We start from the raw sequence: 21643 nt of genomic DNA, 5'->3' as shown, positions 1-21643 counted from the left end.
CATATATTTTACATTAAGGAAGCAGAAAAAAAAAAAACCCTAAAAATTTAAAACATTATCTGAAGACTTAAAGAATGGATATAAAGCTACCATTTTTTCCTACTTTTTAAAACTGCAGTTAGAGAATTCAAATTAGTCTAAAAAATCTAGAAAATACCCACCAGTAAAAACAAGGAAAATAACTTCCCATAGACCAATGATCACAGGTAACTACCTTTGACAATCTGGTGTATAACAATCCAGGGTATTTTCTTCTTCTTTTTTTAAATTTTTATTTATTTTTGAGAGACACACACACACACCCTGCGTGAGCGGGAGGTTGGGGGGAACTGGGCAGAGAGGGAGAGACAGAATTGGAAGCAGGCTCCAAGCTCTGAGCTGTCTGCAAAAAGCCTGACTAGGGGATTGAACTCACAAACCATGAGATCATGACCTGGGCAGAAGTCAGATGCTTAACCAACTGAGCCACCCAGGTGCCCCAGGGTATTTTCCATTAATATGTAAACATGTATGTAGATAAGCTCTTACTCTATATGCAGTTTTAAAAATGCTTTTGTTCACTTACCAAATACCTAAAGCATATTTCATGTTAATAAACAGGCACACATATCGTTTTTTGTGATGATGGTCACTTAGAATTTCACTGCATGTATACACCGTTATTATATTAACCTGTCCTCTACAGCTGAGCATTTAGATGTTTATCAAATTCTGCCATATATATAATCAGTCACTGTTGCTCATTTATGTTTGAAACGCAGCCTAAAGCTATAGTGGTTTAGCACTTCACTGCTCTAGGTGATCTTAGAAGAGTAAAGAGCATGTGTAATTGTCAATTTTGTTTCATTAAAAATGTATAACAGTGCTGATGGCAATTTTGTCAATACTTATTCTTACTGCCTCTAAACCTCACATACCCAGGAAAACTACACTCTGAGGCTAGTTTCCTTCTTGAAATTTATATGCCTGTAGGAGACTGTGAGAAGAAAATGCTGATTTAAAAACCAGGTACATAAGGTAAAGTGAGGAAACATAAAGGGCTGTCTATGGTGATGTTACTATTGGCAGTCCCTAGCACTAAATCATCTCTTTCATGGCAATCAGTCCTTAGGAGGATTATCCAATTATGAAAAATAAATACCTTAATGAAAATGAGAGGTGGCAGTTTAAAAGAAAACAGTACCCTTAATTATAATAATGCTCCTAGGTATGGTTAATGACCCTATACATTAAGGAACATAGAACTTTAATGACCTGGACCACACCAGGGTCACAATTGGTAGCGGAACACTGATCAACATATAAAAGCCACCAAACACATGAAAGAAATTACAGTACATCACACATCAAACATTTTGGCCTGGTGCTTCCTTCCTCTAATCCTACTGGCAGGAAACGCTCTACATATCCTTTGAGGTGACCAGACACATTTAAAAGTAGACCCTGGTTAAAAAAGCTCTTTGGCTACTGCAGTTTTCTCCAAAGAGGAGAGCGCCTTCTGCTCAGCACTGCTCCCTTCACTTCCACTTGAAGCACCTCAAAGGAGCTCCGCTGATGAGGTACTGTAACCACATCATGTCATTTCCTCTTCGCCTGGTTAAAATGTATAGAAAATAAATATAAAAAATGTTTTCACATTTTTATGAGGTAGTATCAGGCAAATTCACTCGCAAATATTATAGATTTAACTATTTTGTTTTGAAATATGTAAAGTAAGGTGAACATTATGTAAGCAAACACGTTTTGCCCTAAATCATCTTCTAAGTTACCTTCTTATCAGAAAGTATTTATGGCACTATGAATAAATTTTAAGATTCTCTTTTTAATATTCCCATACTTAGCCTGGAACCTGAACAAATGATCCTGGCACACTATGCAAAGTGAAGGCTGCTAAATTTCTGAGGATGAACATTTTCCAATAAATTCAGTTGGAAAAAAAATAGAGATACAGATGGAAAGATAACTTTCCCTGAGAGTCATCTGTTCTGCTATTAACTAGGATTAAAAAAATCAAAACATATTTGATTTTACTGTGTTATTCTATGGTGTAAATATGTTTATAGTATATTTTGACATTTTTTTAACCAGGATGACAGGATATTAAGAAATTATCATATATTTCATTAACATCTACTCTGTCACCAAACTGAACCAATGACATTGCAATTCTTTAATTCTATGCATGTATTTTTTCCCTAGTTTTTGCATTATTCTTCAAGTTTTGTGGTACTATACCTCAGTTTTATCAGGTGTTCTTTAAAATCACCTGGAAATACTGAGGTTGTGTTTCACTGAACATCAGCTTCGTGACTTCTATTCAGAACTTAAGTGACTGGTAATGTGTTCAATGCCACAGACATGCTGTCCATAGTGTGTTTGATAAGCTGACATGGGACAGGGATTCTTTTCACTGTTGTGTCAGTTTATCAAACCCATACCTGGACGACAGTCAATTCAGTTAGAGGACGACGGAGTCCTGGAATAAAAAGCGGCATTTCCTTTTAAGAAGCTATATACTCTGATGTACAAAAGTCCTATGTATGTATGTATGTATGTATACGACAACGTGCACTAAATAACTGTAGCAATAAATAAAATTCATAGAAATTGGTTCAAAAGCTCACATTATAACCACAGTTATTGAAGTGTATCTTAGGAATATGTCTAATGAATAGAGTTGTCTATTAATAAAAATTTTTCATCTTCTTACATCGAGTTTATGTTTTTCTTACATTCTTTAAAGATTCACGTGGAAAATCTGATATTAAGGTATGACCAAGTGAAGTTAAAAGTTGTACTTTAATTCCGATCAAAATCATTTATTTTTGAATTGTGTGATTTGACACTGGCTCACAAACTATGTTGATTTACACATGATAAGCTATGTGGAGAAAAAATGTTTCCACAACTTATGTCAAAAAAGAATATATGATTATGGAGGTCAGAATAATGGTTATCTTTGGAGTGGAGGGCACGGGGTGGGATGGAAATGAGGAAAAGTTTCTGGAGTGGTGGGTGGTGGTACCTTGGCCATATCTACGTAAAAGTTCATCAAGCTTATACAAATAATTAATACACTTCCCTAAATTTAAGTTATAACTCAAGATAAAGATATGAAAAAAAGAACTAGAAAAAAAACTAGCTATGTGCTAATTTTTATCTATTTTGGAATCTAATTTGTAATTTTTTCTACCTTTGTCAGTGTGGATTAATTTTTAGGTATCTAGTTTTTGCTCAAAGCTCAATGTTAAAAACGATGGGCAAGAAAAGTATTTCAGATTGAGACAATATCTGTCTTCAGCACAGAGGATACAAGGTCTCCAAATAAAGAATAAGTATTTCTAGTAGACAAAATAGGTACAATTGGACTGTTTAAGGACAGTGACCTCAGTCAATATACACTAATATAAGAAATAAAGATAAGTGTACATAGAAGCTGTTGTTTAAATTGGTACTTTAGAAAATAAAAACTTACTTGATCTCATGCAAAAAAAACAAGTATTTTTTGGGTAATAGAATCTTATTTGTGGTTAGCAAGTCTTCTCATACAATGTGTAGAGGTAACTTATTATTAACCATACATATTAAATGAATGCATAGATGCCTTCTAACTTGATTTGTATTAGCTTCTACATTTATATAGAGAAGATAAAAAGGGCTTAGTAGACACTCCTAGTCAACACAGAGTAAAAGGGGTCTTCCTCAAGTTATAATTACAAAGCGAACACTACAGCTCGCTTTTACAAGTTTCTTAAACTCAAAGCTGGTTGAAGATTTTAATTTTTTTAAGTAAGCTCAAGGCCCAACATGGGGCTTGAACTTACAGCCCTGAGATCTTCCGAATGAGGCAGCCAGCCACCACCAGATTTTTAAAACTCCGTTTATCTGTTTATCTTCTAAGCTCTATATCTACTCTTTAATTCATTCAGGGTGATGAACAGGGTACATTATATGAATAACTGTAAGAATAAACATGAGGGTTACTTTTTAGTTAAAATATTCAATCTTTGTTATTGAGAAAAAATGTAATTCTTCCTGTACACCAGACACTTAGAGAATAGCAATTTTTACTGTTCTTTAAAGAATGGTCTTATGAGACGGTGGTTCTGTTAAATAGTCTTCCTAAGTATCTTAAAGGTAAACTATGCTCTCTCTTGCTTATCTCTAAGCCCAGAAGTGTTCAGATAATAATTTCACATGATAATGTTAGTGCCTCAATGCAAATATACAATCAGAAATGCATATATTATATATCCAGCATACTTTATATAACCAAAATGTATCTGAAAGAAATACAAGATAGATTTTCCAAGTTTATAATATAAAACTGTCATGAAATGAAACTAAACATATTCTATTATTCTGTAACTTCTTTCCAACATGAATTTCTAGTGTAAAGCATCTAAACATATCAATAAGAAGGGTTAAATACATGCAATATAACATTCCAAAATCTATGACAGTAAAACTTAGAGTCATTTCAACACTGTTATTGAGGTAGCTTTTGGCAACAAATAGAAATACATTCATGGAAACCTACATCCTGCTACAGGAAGCCACAAAAGACGCAGTAACATTGGTGAGGGCCAAATGTAAATCCGAAGCCTTCACACTAGATCAGCTGAAGAACACGACAGGGACTAAAAGTCTGCCAATAGTATTTATGAACAAAGCTTTTAGACAAGTTATTCTAAATACCTACTATCCCAATCTCTCTGATTTGCTAAGAGAGCGTTATCTGAAACCAAGAGTAAGCATTATAGGATTAGGGACATAACGTCACCAGATATGAAACATATCTTGCCCCAAACCAAAACAATGGTTATTTTGAGAACATTCATATAGAAAGAAATTAGAAAGAAATTAAAGGTTGGGAGGGGAAGGGCATAGTTTATGGAGATTTGTAAAATTTGATCTTTACAGTATATCTGGAAAATACAGCTCAGAGTTAGAGTAGAAGGTCAGCTAGGTTTTCAGTGAAATTGTAAAAGGACATAGAAGAGAAATATCAACCCTTGAATTGCATATTCATTAAGAATAAAGAAAGGCTATCATTAGTATTTCCAGAAAAAGAATAATCTCTTGTTTGTAAATAAAGACAATTTTTCAAAGCATACATGCACAGTTTTTAATCATATTAATCTCATCTATGAATTTCTATTGGTCATAATGTTTCAATTAACAATTGTTTGGGCCTATGTATATTGTTGAAATGTACATATAGAACAAGATTAACAAAATTAAGTTAGTCTCAACCATGAATTTCAATGGTTACATAAATTTAATGTTATTTCGTATCAGGAACATTAACCCTATGAAAAGCCAGAATCACCATTACAAGGTTAAAAATGACAAAAAGATACTGTCAAGGTTTTAATGTAGGTGAAATGTTCTGTTGCATGCAAATGCCTGTCTCTTGGATTGCATCAAGGTCTATTTATTTAAAACCTTAAATGAGATACTTGAGTCCTGATTTTTAGTAAACTGTAATTTAAAAAATAACTGATGTGATTGTATATCAAAGTCAAAAAAAAATTAAGACTTTTTTTTATAGTAGTTTAAAAAAAATTCGGCTTTAACAAGATTTCAGTAAAGTTTCCATTTAGAAAATGGGTATTTTATGTCAACACTTATGCTGCCAAAATTATCGCCATAAAATGAATTTTTGTAATGAAAGCTACATTTTCTTATCAATTATAAAAGAACAAAGCATGTTTTCACACTTACTGTGGTGGGTGGTTAGCACATCAGTGAGAAGCGGACAGCAACCACTATTGCACAAGTTGTCCATAAAAAAAAGCAAAAAATGGAACAAGTGTTGGAGGAGTACTACTAATGGAAATCTTCTAAGAGAAGATTTCTAAGATAAGCTGAAAATGAATCAGCTCCTCTAATGTTTGTAATTCCTTAAAAGTAAAATTCCATAAATGAAACTGCCACAGATTGAGTACACCTGTCAGAAGCCTCATTTATAAAAGATGTCTTTAAAAAGTTAGTCAAAATTACCATGGAGTTTTCACATAATGCTTTTAGACAATTTTTAAGAGAATGAAATTCTCTATGGAGAAAAACTGAAACCCAATACTACATTCAATCAATTAAGTACTGAATGTACCAAAAAAAGGATTAGCAAATGCCTGTAAAGAAGAAATGGCTGCAAAATTCAACAACTGGCAAAGTTTCTAAAAAGCTATGGGATAAATTAGTCACAGATAAAATCCCAGAAGGGACTTCAGAAGACCCACAAATATTTGTGGCTCCTACCAAGAGCTATAGGCAGAACTTTACAAATGTCGAATTATAAGAAGAATATAGTTCTCTCAAGTAAATGATGAAGATTAAGAAACTTTGTAATTAAGAGTACAAAAGAGGGATGCCTGGGTGGCTCAGTCGATTAAGCATCTGACTTCAGCTCGGGTCATGAGGTTACAGTCTGTGGGTTCGAGCTCCATGTTGGGCTCTGTGCTGACAGCTCAGAGCCTGGAGCCTGCTTCAGATTTCTGTGTCTCCCTCTCTCTCTGTCCCTCCCCCGCTTGTGCCGTCTCTCAAAAGTAAATAAATAAACATTAAAAAAAAAAAAAAGTAAAAAAGAAAAAATGTTTTGAGTATTTTAAAATTCTTTAATAAAATATTTTAGAAAAATGTATGAAGTAAATTTGATTGTTATAATCACTAGGTTAAGTCTTTTAGGGTAGATATTAAAATTTTTGTAAATTTTTAAACCATATGATACAGCAATGACATTGGAAGTCTGTGTATAATCTTAAATGACTTCCAAATCTATATGTCTAATTCTATAAGCCCCATTTTCATACATGTAGCTTAAACACAGTATTTCTCAATTGCACAGGATGTGAGAGAAAAAAGCCCAAGGTACTAAAACTCCATATGCTTATTTAACTTTGATATAACTTTTGCATATGAAAAATATGTGAACAAACAGTACACAGTTGTTTTAACATAAGAAAATCAATACCTTCTTCTACACAATTTAAGAGAAAAGTTGTGATATGTAAGAATACTCTGGGAAGAAGAAATACAACAAAGAAAAAAGAGTTTCAACTTCTCTTTCATAATTTTGAGACAGAATTAAAGAAATAATTATACTGAGGTAAACATTTATCATTATGTTTTATAATCACTTAAAATATCTTATGAAATAAAAATCACAGACATATACTGAGTTTATTAATCAGCAAATCTATGTTAATATTTACATCTGGTCATGATTCATTTCACAGCTCAAAACAGATGTGAGAAAAAGCTTGATGACAATCAAAATCATTAGCTAGGGATGTTAATGGGGAGATTTTATGTAGATCATATAGTTAAGAAGTACAGCCTAATGAAAATTCTTTCAAAATAGATTTTATGTTCAAGTACATCCAAGGACCAAAGAACTCAAACACTAGGATTATAAGAGTTTTCATCATAAATTATGGCTCTAATAGCTGTAATATTAAGCCATCGTAGCTTGTAATATTTTAGGAAACCTAAGGAAAATGCACTAAAACTTCTGCCTATTAGTTTGTTTCAATTTACTCACTGTTTTTAATTTTTATTTATATTTTTAATGTTTGATTTTGAGAGACAGAGAGAGAGAGAGAGAGCGCGCGAGTGAGCAGGGGAGGGGCAGAGAGAGAGGGAGACACAGAAACTAAAGCAGGCTCCAGGCTGTGAGCTGTCAGCACAGAGCCCGACGCAGGGCTCGAACCCACGAATCGTGAGATCGTGACCTAAGCTGAAGTCAGACGCTCAACCGACTGAGCCACCGAGGGCCCCTCCATTTACTCACTGTTAACAAGAATATTGTTAGAAAAAAAACTAATATCTAAACAGTTATAAAATTTAATGAAATATGAATGCAAAACTTCAAAAAAAATTAAGTTCAACCTTAGCTATACACAGGTTAACTGTAAATTAAACTAAAACCAGCATCTTTTTTTTTTTAAAGATCTACTTTTATTTTCTTTTAATTTTTATTTAAATCCAGGTTAGTTAACATGTAGTGCAATGATGGCTTCAGGAGTAGAATTTAGTGATTCATCACTTACATATAACACCCAGTGCTCATCCCAACAAGTGCCCTCCCCTTAATGCCCATCACCCATTTAACCCATCCACCCACCCCATACACCCCTCCAGCAACCCTCAGTTTGTTCTCTGTGTTTAAGAGTCTCTAATGGCTCACAAATCAAAAAATTAAAGCCAGCATCTTATAAGAAACTCAGTAACAGGCAGCAAAATGTAGTGGTAAAGAGCATGGACGATGGAAACAGGTTCTGTCACTTATTTTATGCGTGACCCAGGAGAAATCACTTAATGTCTGTAGAATCAGTTTCTATGTCTAAAGTACAGACAATCATAATACTTGACTCTTATTACTTAAAGGTTATAGTGAAGTAAGCATTGCGCTGAAACATCAAGTAGAATCCTTGACACGAGGGAAGCACTCACTAGATGTTAGCTATTACTGCCGCTGCTGCTGCTGTTATATTGCAGAAAGGTACCTCAGGCACTGGTATTGAAGGCCAAAGAAAGAAGACATTCTAAGTAATATAATTATGAATTTTTTTTGTTTTTTGTTTTTTTAAAGAGAAGGATTTAAGCGAGACATTAAAAAGAAAGATGTGATTCTTAGGAATTTGTTTACGTTAATGATGTTGAACACCAAAGAAAAAGATTTTTCAAGAATTCATAACCTCTCCAATGTAAAGTTTTTATAATAAAAACTCCTTGAAAGGCTAATCTGGAAGAAGAGTATATTTCAAGAAAATTGAAAATGCATACATAAAGAAGGGCCACAGCAAAGAACCTACTAAGCATTACTGGGGTAAACAAAATATATTCAATAATTTGAACAAGACTCTTATGTAAGAAAATTCCAGCAAGTCTTGAAATAGAGATTGAGGTCAGCTCACAGAAGAGGATGCATGTTGGGTTAAAAGAAATTTTGTCATGTTAAAACTTGAGCATTATTACAGATGTTGAGCAGAGTTTCAAAGTGGGACATTAAAGCCCAAATGCCTACAATATTTTAATTCATACCGTAGTGACTACTGTGAGCCACTTGGGTCTTTTCAACTCACATGGTAACAAAGAACAGCTGTAATTATTTCAGTTTCCTATTGGTACTGATATATTTGTTCTTCAAAAACCACCCAGTAGCTATCTCACTGACAGAAACAACTCAATTTTCCTTTTACAGTTTCCCAGGTACAGTGATGTCTTGAAGTCTGGAAGTCTTTGTCACAATACGTTCTACAGAAGTTTTCACAGTGTTTTTTAATAATGGAGAACATTTTGTTGGCTAGACACAAAAAGTAGTCTTTAAATAGATTCTTGATCTGTATCTAAAATGGTTCAAAAACAGGCAAGCATTTCTGAGTATGAGGACACTGAAGGGTGCCTACAACATACTGAGCTGAAACAAACCCAAGTTGCAGAACACTATTTAGACCCCATTTTTTAAGACAGGTAGAGCTGGCTTGTCACTCTCTTACAGACACACAGAAGTGGTCTAAAAAAGTGTCAACCTGTTAACAATGGCCACAAAGTAAGGAAATAGCCAGCAATCAGAAAAAGCAGTGGGATTCTATTTTCTATAGCATATATTATTTAACTTAAACAATGAACACTACACTTTTATTTTAAAAACCTTAATATAGGCTTATTAAAAGAGTAAAATAAAGGTAGATTTACTATTAAAAAGGTATCATTTCAACAATTTGTTATTTTAAAAAATTCTATTTTAACGTTTCATATTTTAATTTGATAACAAGACTACTAAATAATGATAAACTGAATTGTAAACAATTTTTTAAAGGATTTTTATGAAAGGATTTATATTTTATAAAAGGATTTATAAAAGGATTTTTAAAAACAGATCACTAAAACATACTGAAAAAATGATGCATTTACTTAAATAGACTCATGAAAAACTAATGTCAATGTTTCTATTCTCTTCCACTTTTAAAAAGAAAAATCATTGAATGGAAATGAAGAATACTTTTTCCCTGTTCCTTCCTGTGAAACCTGTCTGGATGGAACTTCCGGAATCATTCCTTCCTCGTATCATAATTTTCAGAAGATGTACAGACTTAATGCCGTAAGGACACGAAAAAGTTTAGGGTGCAAGTTCATAACTTCTGATTTTGCTTATTTCATTAATCCAGGCTCTGTGGGAGGTGTTGTAGATAAAGTGTGAATTATTATGCTATTGAATCTATCAGAGCTTTACAATGTAATTTCATTGACTTGAATAATATGTTTGGGGTCTTGAGTTCAATGAAGGGAGGTACCATTAAGTCCTACTCAAAAGTACATTTCTAGCATTGGTGTTACATACACTGTAGGCACTCAGTAGATATCTGCTGAATAAGTGAAATAATTAATATTTTAAAAATAAGTGAATTAAAGTAATAAATGAGTTAATGCATGTATACATACATGCAATGTGATAGCATGAATGTCTCAAAAAATCCCTACTGTTCTAATGACTGATGTAGAGCTATTTATTCTATTTCTCTTATTTAAAAAAATAGTTAAAAATAATTTAAAACAATAAAAATTAAGTTAAAATACTTGTAAGACTGTATTCAGGTTTATAGTCAATGAAATTTTTAGGTAAGTCCTAGGAAGTAGAGATAATATAAATCCAATGTAATTTTCCTATAGTGAGTATACTATAGAATGGCATAAGGTCCTGACTGATACTTACATCCATTTTTTTTTTAGTAGAAACAAACATAAACTCTCCAGTTACTGAGCTGCAGATGATATACCAGCATTTGAAGAACATAGTTTCCAAAAATATATATAAATCATTTACATAAAAAATGTAACTAAATTTATTAAATCATTAATGTGCTTAAGTTACAAACACATTTAAACAGTTTACTTCATAATGCTTATTTTAATTTCCTTAAATCAGCCTATGAAGGAACACTTTTCAGCATAGGTCATTTTTTTTTTTAAATCTGCCTTTTAACCTTTTATCCCTAAATGTTTCTCTGTTGCTCTTTAGCCAGAGACAAGAACCTGAATCATCTCTGAGGGAATGAGATTGTGTAAGATAGAGGGAAATCTATCAGGCCAAACTGTGTTTCAGAACGTCAGTGTAAGTCAGGGAAAAAAACAGTTGAACACATCATAGGAGAATCTCAGAAAGAGGTGAAAGGAAACTGGGAGATCACCTTATGCAGGAATTAGTAGTTGGAAACTAGAAAGATCAGTAGACTAAAAGGAGGAAGTAGGTAAAAACAGCAGAGGGTCAAGAGAGGAATTCATGAAAACATATAGCTGGGCATGAACACTGGATAAATAACATGTTATATATGCTCTGTTGTTTTCTAGTGGATCAGATCTTTTGAGACTAATGAGGTGCAAATTCATGTAAGTTGTCAGTAATTTAATACATGTTTTATTATTTCACATTTTCTGAATCATAGACCCCAAAAGTAACAACCAGTATCAACTGCAAATCTGTAAAAACTCTGAACTTAAAAAAAGACTCCATTGAGAACGGTCTTGCTAGGGAACAGGAAAATGTGGGGATGAAAGATACTTGCTGTCACAGTGTTTGAATGTTTGGCATTAAAAATTATCAGCATTTATTAAAATATATTTTTTAAACCTTGTTTGTTCAAAAGATTTGGAAACCACCTAATCTGCTACACAAGGTGTGGCCCTTGAAGCAGCACATCAACATCACCCAGCATCAGTGTTCTACGCAACCATGTGGGAGCTTGGTGGAAATAGGGAATTTCAGGCCCCATTCCAGACCTCCCAAGTCAAAAGCTGCATTTGAACAGATCCCCAGGTGATTTATAGATACATTCAGTTTAAGAAGCACTGGTCTAGGGGCGCCTGGGTGGCTTAGTCAGTTAAACGGTTAAGCATCCAACTTTGCCTCAGGTCATGATCTCACAGCTCATCGGTTCAAGCCCCACTTCGGGTTCTGTGCTGACAGCTCAGAGCCTGCAGACTGCTTTAGATTCTGTGTCTCCCATTCCCTCTGCCCCTCCCCTGCTTATGCTCTCTCTCTCTCAAAAATGAATAAACATTAAAAAAATTTTTTTAAAAAGCCGCACTGGTCTAATTCAACATATAACCAACCCCTTCTTACCCTTCTACATGGTTGATCAGCCTCTGCTATATCAGCAAGGGGGAGCTCAGTACCTCCTAAGATTGTCAACATTTCAAAAAAATGTAAATTCCTGTTCTCCACCTGCCAAACCCCAAACTAAATCCTCCCACGGTTTTCCTTCCCTCAGTTAATTTCATCTTTCCAGTTGCTTAGGCCATACAACTGAATTATCCTTATCTCCGTTGTCTCAAATTCCATGTGCAATCCATCTGCAACTTCTCCTGGCTCTACCACTAAAATATGTCCAGAATCTGACCACTTCTCATCACCTCCACAGCCACTACCATCAGCCAAACCACCATCATCTCCTGCCAAGATTAGTGCAACAGTCACAGACACTTGCTCTTCCCTCCCTGCAGTCTATTCTTCACGTGTTGGCCTGAATTATCTGCTTAAATATAAATTGGATCCTGCCACTCCTCCAGCTCAAACTCTCTGAAGGCTTCTCATCTGATGAAGAAATCAACCCCTCAAAAATCAGAAAACTTTCATATCACATATTCGGTTAATTCAAATGACAGAAATAATCCTTAACAGGACTCCTTTAGAGATCAATGTCAAACTCTCATTTGTTCTTCTGAACTGTGACTCCTTTGTATTAAAGGCAGATTTCACCTGTTTTCAAATGTATATTTTTAGTCCTTGCTGGTGATCCCTTCACGTCCTTTTGCAAGTAGATATCTGGTAAACAACAAAATCATTATTTCAAAATTCTTCATGTGTTGATTATTTTCCTCCACAACCACCTCCCACTCAAAATGGTAGCCAAACGCCTAACAATGGCCTCTAAGTTTCCTCCATAGTGTCTCTCACCACACTGATTCAGGCATATACTGCTTCAGCTGACACTGGCTTCATTTGTACACTCCTGTTCCAGGATCCTTATGCTTTCTCAGTGAGCCATTCCTTCTCTTATTAGGCCATGATGTCCATCTCTAACTCCCCATTTTCTGTCTTCTTCCCTGCTTCCACAACAAGTATTATAGAATATTTTAAATTTGTGACTGTCTCCCCATTAAATATAAGTTCCATAAGAGCAAGGCTTTTTTCTTTGTCTTGACACTCATCCAATACCTAGAAAGGTGCCTAATGTGCAGTAGGCTCACAAAAAAACATTTGTTAAATAATGAATAAAGAACAAATAGCCCCATTGTTATTACTTTTATAACTGAAAGGTCTTCATTCCATTGAGCTGCAAGTTGTCATTGTACTATTCACTAATTTAATGATCTTAGGTCTGTTCTTAGCTTCAGAAGGAATAAAACTATTCCCTGTGACACATGACAGGTCAAGTATTTAAAGAATGGTCCTATGTCCCCTAGTTTTCTCATCTTCAGGTTTAAGATCTTCAGTTATTTCAGTCTTACTATTGTTCCTTCAAAGGTTTTTTTTTTTTATTGGTTGCATTTAGGATTTTTTTGAATTTTCACATACATATTTTTAATAATGAAAATACCTTTTAATTTTTTTAATTTTTTTAATATTTATTGTATTTTTGAGACAGAGAGAGTCAGCGCGTGAGCGGGGGAGGGGCAGAGAGAAAGACACACAGAATCTGAAGCAGGCTCCAGGCTCTGAGCTGCCAGCACAGAGCCAGATGTGGGGCTCAAACTCATCAACCGCGAGATCATGACCTGAGCCAAAGTCGGACACTCTACCGACTGAGCCACCCAGGCACCCTGAAAATACCCAACTTTTTAAAGGTAAAGGCATCTCCTTTCTCCCAGTACAGACACATTTTAGACCTGGGAACCTGTGCTGGGGGAGACAGATGTTGCATTCTCTCTCTCCTTGCTCAGCATTCTCCCTCAGCCCATCAGGGAGGAGTCTCTTTATTTTTGATTTTCAGTAAATTGACCATATTGTCCCTAGATGTAGTTTTCTTTGCATATATTTTGCTTTTATTGAGGATAGGGTACTAGGTTTCTTGGGTCTGCTGGTTAATGAGTATTGTTAATTTTAGAAAACTCTCAAGGGTTATCCTTTTAGTTATGCCTTTTGTTGTTCTTTCTCCTACTTACACATACATTAAACCATTTGGCAGTGACCCACATGTTTTTCAGTGTTCACTTTTTCCTCCTCTCTGTGCTTCAGTTTGGATAATTTCTATTTAGCTATGTCTAAATTCACTAAATCCTATCTTCTGCTTTGCCCATTTGCTGTTATAGCTATCCAATGACTCCTTAATTACAGACAGTGTATTTTTTAGTTTTAGAATTTTAAATAGACCTCGTTTCTATGAACTCTTTATCTTTTCAACATTTTTAAAATACTATTAACAATTATTTAAAACTCCTGTCTACTTATTCCAACATCTCAATCATCTGTAGGTCTTCTACGAGCTAAATTTTCTCCTGATAATGGATCTAATTTCCTTGCTTCTTTGATATTTTATAATTTTTGATTATATATTGGACATCATATATAAAAAGACTAAAACAAGTTAAGTTATTTCTCCTAGAGAAGGCACACATTTTCCTGCCAGGCAGAATGGGTAAGCAGGGGATAATTTTGATTCAATCATTAACTGAACTAAGTTGGGGTTGGTTTACAGCTTTAAACTTAATTTGCCTCTGGTTTCAAAGGTCCCAAGGGCAAGACTTGTCCTGTGTTTGTTGTAAGCCTCTCCTAGTAGACTTGTACTATATATATATGAAATATAATGCAAGACACAAATGTGAACCACCTCTGTAACTTAAAATTTGCTAATAGTTACACTGAAAAAAGGTTTAAAAATACAGTGGGAAAGAGTTGTAATAATGTATTTAACTCAACACATCCAAGTATTGCTATCATTATATAAAATCAACATAAAGATTAAGGAGATATTTTATTAATTATTCAAAATATTGTGTGTATTTTATACTTCTAGAACATCTCAATTTGGACTAGCCACATTCTTTTTTTAAAATATCTTATCTTACCTGATCTTAGAGAGTGCCAGCAGAGGAGAGGGGCAGAGGAGGGGGGTTAGGGGAGGGAAGGGAGAAGGAGTGCGAAGGAGGGAGAGGGAGGGAGAAGGAAGGAGAAGGAGGAGGCTGGGGGGAGGGAGGGGGAGAGAAGGAGAAGAGGGGGAGACAGGGAGAGAAGAGGGGAAGAGGGGAAGAGGGGAAGAGGGGAATAGAGGGAGAGGGGGAGAGGGAGAGGGGGAGGGGGGGGAGGGAGGGAGGGGGGGGAGGGAGAGAGGGAGAGGGGGAGAGAGAGAGAGAGAGAGAGAGAGAATGAATCCCAAGAAGGCTTCACCCTCAGCACAGAGCCTGACGTGGGGTTCGATCCCATGACCCCAGGATCATGACCTGAGCCAAAACCAAGAGTCCATCATTCAACCTGCTAAGTGACCCAGGTGCCCCTAGACTAGCCACATTCCAAAAGCAGAGGAGCCATAGTAGTTAGTGACTACTGTATTGAAGAGTACACTTCCAACATGGCTTTATCTTTTAAAGAATGTGAAACTTTGTGATATTCAATTTCTTCTTACCAGCTCCCTCTCCCCACCCAACACTCAAAAAAACAAAAACAAAAACAAAAAAAACAAAAAACAAAAACCACTATGGATGACTGTGTGTTTCAGGTTCCTCCAGATTCCAATGTGTCACTCTAGCTCATGACCAATAAATGTCCCTTGATTTATTCCTTTCCACAATAAAATATCCCTGCTTATAGCAGATAAGGCAAATAATTCCAAAGGTGAAAAGTGCATCCAGTCTCCATACACCTAGAACAGGTATTTCTCTTTCTGGAATTTAATTCCTCTGGACCAATTTGTGACATCAATCTTTGATTTAAAACAATTGGCTCTATTGAGATACAATTTACATCCAATAAAATTGATCCTTTTGAGGTGTATAATTTAGTTTTTTGTATATTCTCATTGCACTCACTATACCTCACTCACTGTACAAGTACTCACTGGACAAATTATGGTACATCACCACTATCTAATTCTAGAACACTATTATCACCCCAAAAAGAAATTCTATACCCATTAGCAGTCATTCTTCTCTTCTGTCTTAGCAACCACTCTTCTACTGTCTCAATGGATGTGTCTGTTCTGGTCATTCCATTTAAATATAAATAGAATCATATAATATGTGGCTTTTTTGTCTGGTTTCTTTTACTTTGCGTGTTTCCAAGGTTGATCTATGTTAAAACATAGACTTTATTCCTCTCTATGGCAGAATACTATTCTATTACATGAGTATTCCACATATGTTTAGCCATTTGTCAACTGAAAAACCTTTGGGTATTTTCCACTTCTAGCTATTATGAGTAGTGCTGCTACGACCACTGTGGGTATGCGTTTGTGTGACACAGTTTTCAATCACCTTGGAGACATACCTAGGAGTAGAATTGCTGCATCATATGATGACTCTATGTTTAACCTTATGAGGTGTTTCTCGCAGTAGCAGCACCATTTTACATTCCCACCACAAATGCATGAGGGTTCCAATTTCTCCACATCAGTTGTCTTTTTTATTATAGCCATCCTACTGGGTATAGTTTTGACCTGCATGTCTCTAATGACTAATTGGGTTGAAAATCTTAACACGTGCTTATTGGCCATGTTTATATCTTCTTTGCATATTTATCTATGCAAATCCTTTGCCCATTTTTTAATTGGGTTGTTCTTCTATTATTGGCTGTTAAGAGTTCTTTATATATTCTGGATACAAGTCTCTTATCAGATACATGATTTGTAAATATTTTCTCATATTCTATAGACTGTCACTTTCTTGACAGAGTTCTCTGTAGCACAAAAATTTACAATTTTGATAAAACTGAACTTACCTATTTTTTTTCTTTTGTCCCCTCCTCAGCTTTTGGTGTCATTTTAAAGAAGCCATTACCTAATCCAAGGGCACAAAGACTTATTCCTTTCCTTCCTCCTATAAATTCCAGAATTTTACTTCTTATATTTATATCTCTTATATTTACATCATAATTTTTATGTATGGTATAAGGTAAATGTCCAAATTCATGTAAATATTCAGTAGTCCGAATACTATTTGTTGAAAAGACTGTTCTTTACTACTGAATTATCTTGGGTTATCAAAAACCAATGGATAGTAAATGTGATGGTTTGTTGGTGGAATCTCAATTCCATTCATTTATATGTATCTATCCTCATGCCAGTACTCCATTGTCTTGATTACTACTGTTTTATCCTAAGTTTTGAAATCAGGATGTGTCCACCTTCCAACTTCTTCTTTTCCAGTATTGCTTGGGCCTATTGAATTTCCATATGAATTTTAGAACCAGTTCTGTCAATCTCTGCCAATAAATTAGCTGAAATTTTGATGTGTGGATTATGATGAATGCAAATTATTTGGGGGAGTACTGCCATCTAACATTAATTAAGTCTTCTGATCTATGCACATGGGATATTATTTCATGTATTTAGATCTTCTTAAGATTCTTTGTACATAGGATATGATTCCATGTATTTTAGATCTTTAATTTCTTTCACCCATGTTTTGTAATTTTCAAAGGGTTAAGTTTTGCACATCTTTTGGTAAATTTATTCATAAGTATTTCATTCTTTCTGATGCGATTATAAATGTAATTATTTTCTTAATTTCACCTTTAGGTAGTGCATAGCTTAGTGTTACTATGAGCTGACTTTTATAATTTGATTTTGTATCCTGCAACCTTGCTGAACTTGCTTGCCCAAAAGTTTTCCAGTGGATTCCTTAAGATTTGGTATATACAAGATCATGTCATCTACAAAAAGACAGTTCTACTTCCTCCTTACAATCTGGGTGTCTTTTATTTCATTTTCTTGCCTAACTGCCCTAGCTAGAACCTCTAGTATAAGGCTATATAGAAGGGGCAAGAGCAGATATCCTTGTCTTGTTCCTGATCTTAGGGAGAAAGCATACAGTTTTTCACCATCAAATATGTTAGTTATGGATTTTTATAGATGCCACTGATCTGGTTGAGGAAGTTAGAAAAGTCAAGAGAGAAATAAACACTAAGAGCAGATTAAAAGAAAGAGGAAGTAAAAATATGCAGTGGGAGAGTGCAATGACTAAATGATATGGTCAAGGAGAGGGACTAAATGATTAAAAATACAAATCTAAAAACAGTTCTGAAAGGAATTCATAAAAAATGATTCTGAAATTCTCTGCCTTTAGTTAAGTGTATGCTTTTGGCAAATCATGCAAAAATTCTGTGCACCTTGGTTTGTCAATTATAAAAAAACTGGGGCATTTATTCTATAAAGTACATTTTTGTACTTTGTGTGTACTTAGTACATATTTTTATATATTTTGCATGTTTCAGGATATGAGGCACTGAAGATCTAAAAGAGATACTATGTTATTTACATTTAATTTACTTTTTGGCTTTATATTTCCATATTCTACAAAATAATACAGGTAGCGAAACAGGGAAGGAAACGAGATAGGGAAAGAAGGTAGAAAGTAAAGAAAAAGAAATATAGAAAAGGAAAAGATAAAGAATAAAGATACAGAAGGGGAAGGAAAAAGTAAGTATGAAGAAAATATGGAAAGTAAATACGGACAGCGACTGAGAAAAAATAGTTCAAGGACAATGAGAAGAAAGCAATGACAAACAGGCCTAAGGGAGCCATATCTTCACAAATGACTTCTAAGGAGCCAGAATGTGGAGAGGGCAGAGGAGGAAAGGAGTTCACTTTATTGATGGTGATAAGATCTTTTAATAGAAAACATATTTCTTTCACCATAAGTAAGACCCTCTTTGAGGGCCGCTTACTTCTGAAATGAAAAATAAAAGATAAATACACCTGAAAACCTTTTCAAATGTTAGAAGATTAAATTATTTTCGCCCAGAAAAAATTCTACTGTAATCCTTCCCCTAGATACTGAGAGAGTAAACAGTTATGAGTTGTGATCTTGTGTCTATCATCATCACTTAACCAGAGACAGCTATTGTTTTGGATCCTCAGTTTCCTTATCTATAAAATAAGGCAGCTGGATTAGAAAATTCCAAAGGCCTCCTTCAGTTCTCACATTCTGAGATTCTACGTAAGCTAGCAAAATAAGAACTTATTTAAGGGATGCATACTATAAGCTACCAACAAAAGTAATACAAGAAAGAGAACATGATATGTAATTCAAAAGAAAAAAATATCAAATAACGGAAAAATTTGAGAAAATCAAATCCCTAGGTCTGCTTAAAGTAAAAATTGCTATCAACCTCTAGGTGGTAAGTGCATTACAAAGATCAGAATCTTTCCTAACGGTAACATTTATTGGAGAACAGTAGGAATTTATTTTTAAAAGAATGACACCACCTCATCTGAGAAGCAGACCAGCAGGATGAATAAGACACTTGTTCATCTGTACTTCTGTGATTTTTCTCACTTGGTATTATTTGCAACTGCACTTTTATGTCTGGCAGCAGTGCCAGTATGAATGATGTATTATTTTTATCATGTTGATTACACATGTTCACCAGTTTAGTTGTCCATATATGCTTGGTGTGGTTTGCAAATACTCAGTGACAAAATCCAGAGCATGGCATTTTCACAGAAAGTGTTTACTGTGAAATTTCTCCTTAGAAGTTTGCTTTTCTTTACAGCTTTGATCCACATGACATCCACAGACCTACGTTTCAAATAATGGCTTATAGTGAAATTAAGAAAATGACTGCAGTAGGATGTGGTAGTTCTGGAGCGAACCTCAGTTTCTTATGTGATTAGAGATTTGGTCAAATTTAAAGTCTGCTAAAATTTTCCAAACTGCGCTTCTTCAGTTTTATGGGGCCTTGGTACTTACATTCTGTTATTCATCAACACTTCACAGAAATACTTGATTTGTCTGAATGAATTTAAAAACCCACAACTGAAGAAAATCAGAAAAACCTGGTTTTAAATATCAAAAGATCCCAAATGAAAAGTATTTCTACAGGCCACACTAAGCAAGTTTTATTGATCAGTGTACTTCTTTGCAGGATGAAATTGCTGCAAGATCGAAGATAAGAAAATAAACTTACTGGTAAATATCTTTCCTGAGGACAGTTCTGCCAAGGGGATTGTCAGCTTGGGGAGCCATAGCAACAGAGCCAATCTTCAAAACCATCGTGTCTTCTTTTGCTGCCTGATTAACTGTAATAAAAGAAATGGATTCATGAGGTATTCAGTGGGTCTGTGTGTACTTTATGCATATGGAGAAATCTAAATAACGGGTAGAGACACATGAAGATAAAACCAATAAATGAGGGCAAGGAAAAAATTATGTGAGAAATAAAAATATTTGAGGCTTTTGAGAACTACTTCCTTTATATCCCATTAAGTAATTTTCCATTGTGCACAATTAAAATGATAGTTAAAAAACCCAACAACTCCATCCCAACATTAAAACATACAATGTTAACTACGTATGAGTCGTGTTAAAGTAGTATGTTTCTCAAATTTCATAATCTTATGCTACTACGTCTTTCTCCCAAGTGACTGTCAGCCCTGGGTTTTTGACACTGCCATTGCACTGTACGCATAGATTATTGTCAACAAAGATATTAAAGGTCACTACAAGGTCAGTGACAGATTCTCAAACCATTTAAATTTACATGACAAATAATAATTAAATACAATACACACACACATATGTACACACATGGTCACAGCACTTCAAGTTGTAACATGTCAGAAATTCCAAAAGAAATATAATGGCTGCAACGGCAAAGAAAAAAAAAAAACCAGGTAATTGTTTAATATACAAGGACATTTCAACGTGTTATTCTAGGCACTTTTTAATTTAAGTAATTTCTACTGTGAACTTGCTTGAGAAATAATTTCATACCTATGTAAAACTTCCACCTCCTAATGGAATCTAACACTAAGGTAAGTAATCTCAGAAAACAATAAAAAAATGAAAAACAATATACATATATATATATATATATATATATATATATATATATATATATTTAAATTCTGATCCTTTGTATTGAATAAAGCAACAGCATTTTGCCATGTTCTTATAAAGTTTAACAATTTTTCTGTAAATCACTGGCTAATTCAATGTCTTTTCTAAGGACCATTTGAAATGGATAAGGGTTCTTCATGGCCCCATTAACTTATATTAATATAAATTTATATTCTACTCCCTCTTGTCCAACAGATGATGCCATTGTAGTAGCTGTTCAAAAATTGTTTAAAATTGCTAACAATATACAACTTTGTGGCTTTTGAAGAAAACAGATACTCAAACTCATCGTTTCTCCCAAGAAACTATCATCTGCCACAAATGGAACAGAACAGGACTGGCTGCAAGACCTCGAGAATATCCTGAACAGAACACGCCTACAAAGGCATACAATCCATATTTCCCAAACTGTGGTGCCCAAAGAATGCAAAAGCTAAGAGATTATTTCCAGCTGCTTCAGCAGTACACTCAGTATGGTCTGACTTAGATTAGACTAAAAAAGAAAGTCAGAATTAAGAAAATCAGAAAAAGTTACAAGAAAGATACTCAGGAAAAGAAGGAACCAGGATAAGATGTACATAAAGGG

At 34.6% G+C, this 21643-nt stretch overlaps 1 protein-coding gene and 1 long non-coding RNA gene across 2 annotated transcripts in view; one reads left to right on the top strand and one right to left on the bottom strand.

Moving 5' to 3' along the window:
- Positions 1–21643, bottom strand: part of VPS13B (vacuolar protein sorting 13 homolog B) — a 795867-nt gene that overhangs the window by 315294 nt on the left and 458930 nt on the right. Inside the window, 1 exon segment of the mRNA XM_042923372.1 lies at positions 20126–20237. Coding sequence (XP_042779306.1) covers positions 20126–20237 — 112 coding nt within the window.
- On the top strand, positions 589–20267 carry LOC122210625. Its single transcript, XR_006198138.1, has 3 exons — positions 589–1559; positions 9981–10108; positions 20084–20267. It is a non-coding gene; the product is annotated as an uncharacterized LOC122210625 (long non-coding RNA).

Source organism: Panthera leo, chromosome F2 (genome assembly GCF_018350215.1).
Source record: "Panthera leo isolate Ple1 chromosome F2, P.leo_Ple1_pat1.1, whole genome shotgun sequence".
Classification (NCBI taxonomy): domain Eukaryota; kingdom Metazoa; phylum Chordata; class Mammalia; order Carnivora; family Felidae; genus Panthera; species Panthera leo.
The sequence above is the reverse complement of the archived record's forward strand: the minus strand, read 5'-3'. Positions and strand labels throughout refer to the sequence as shown.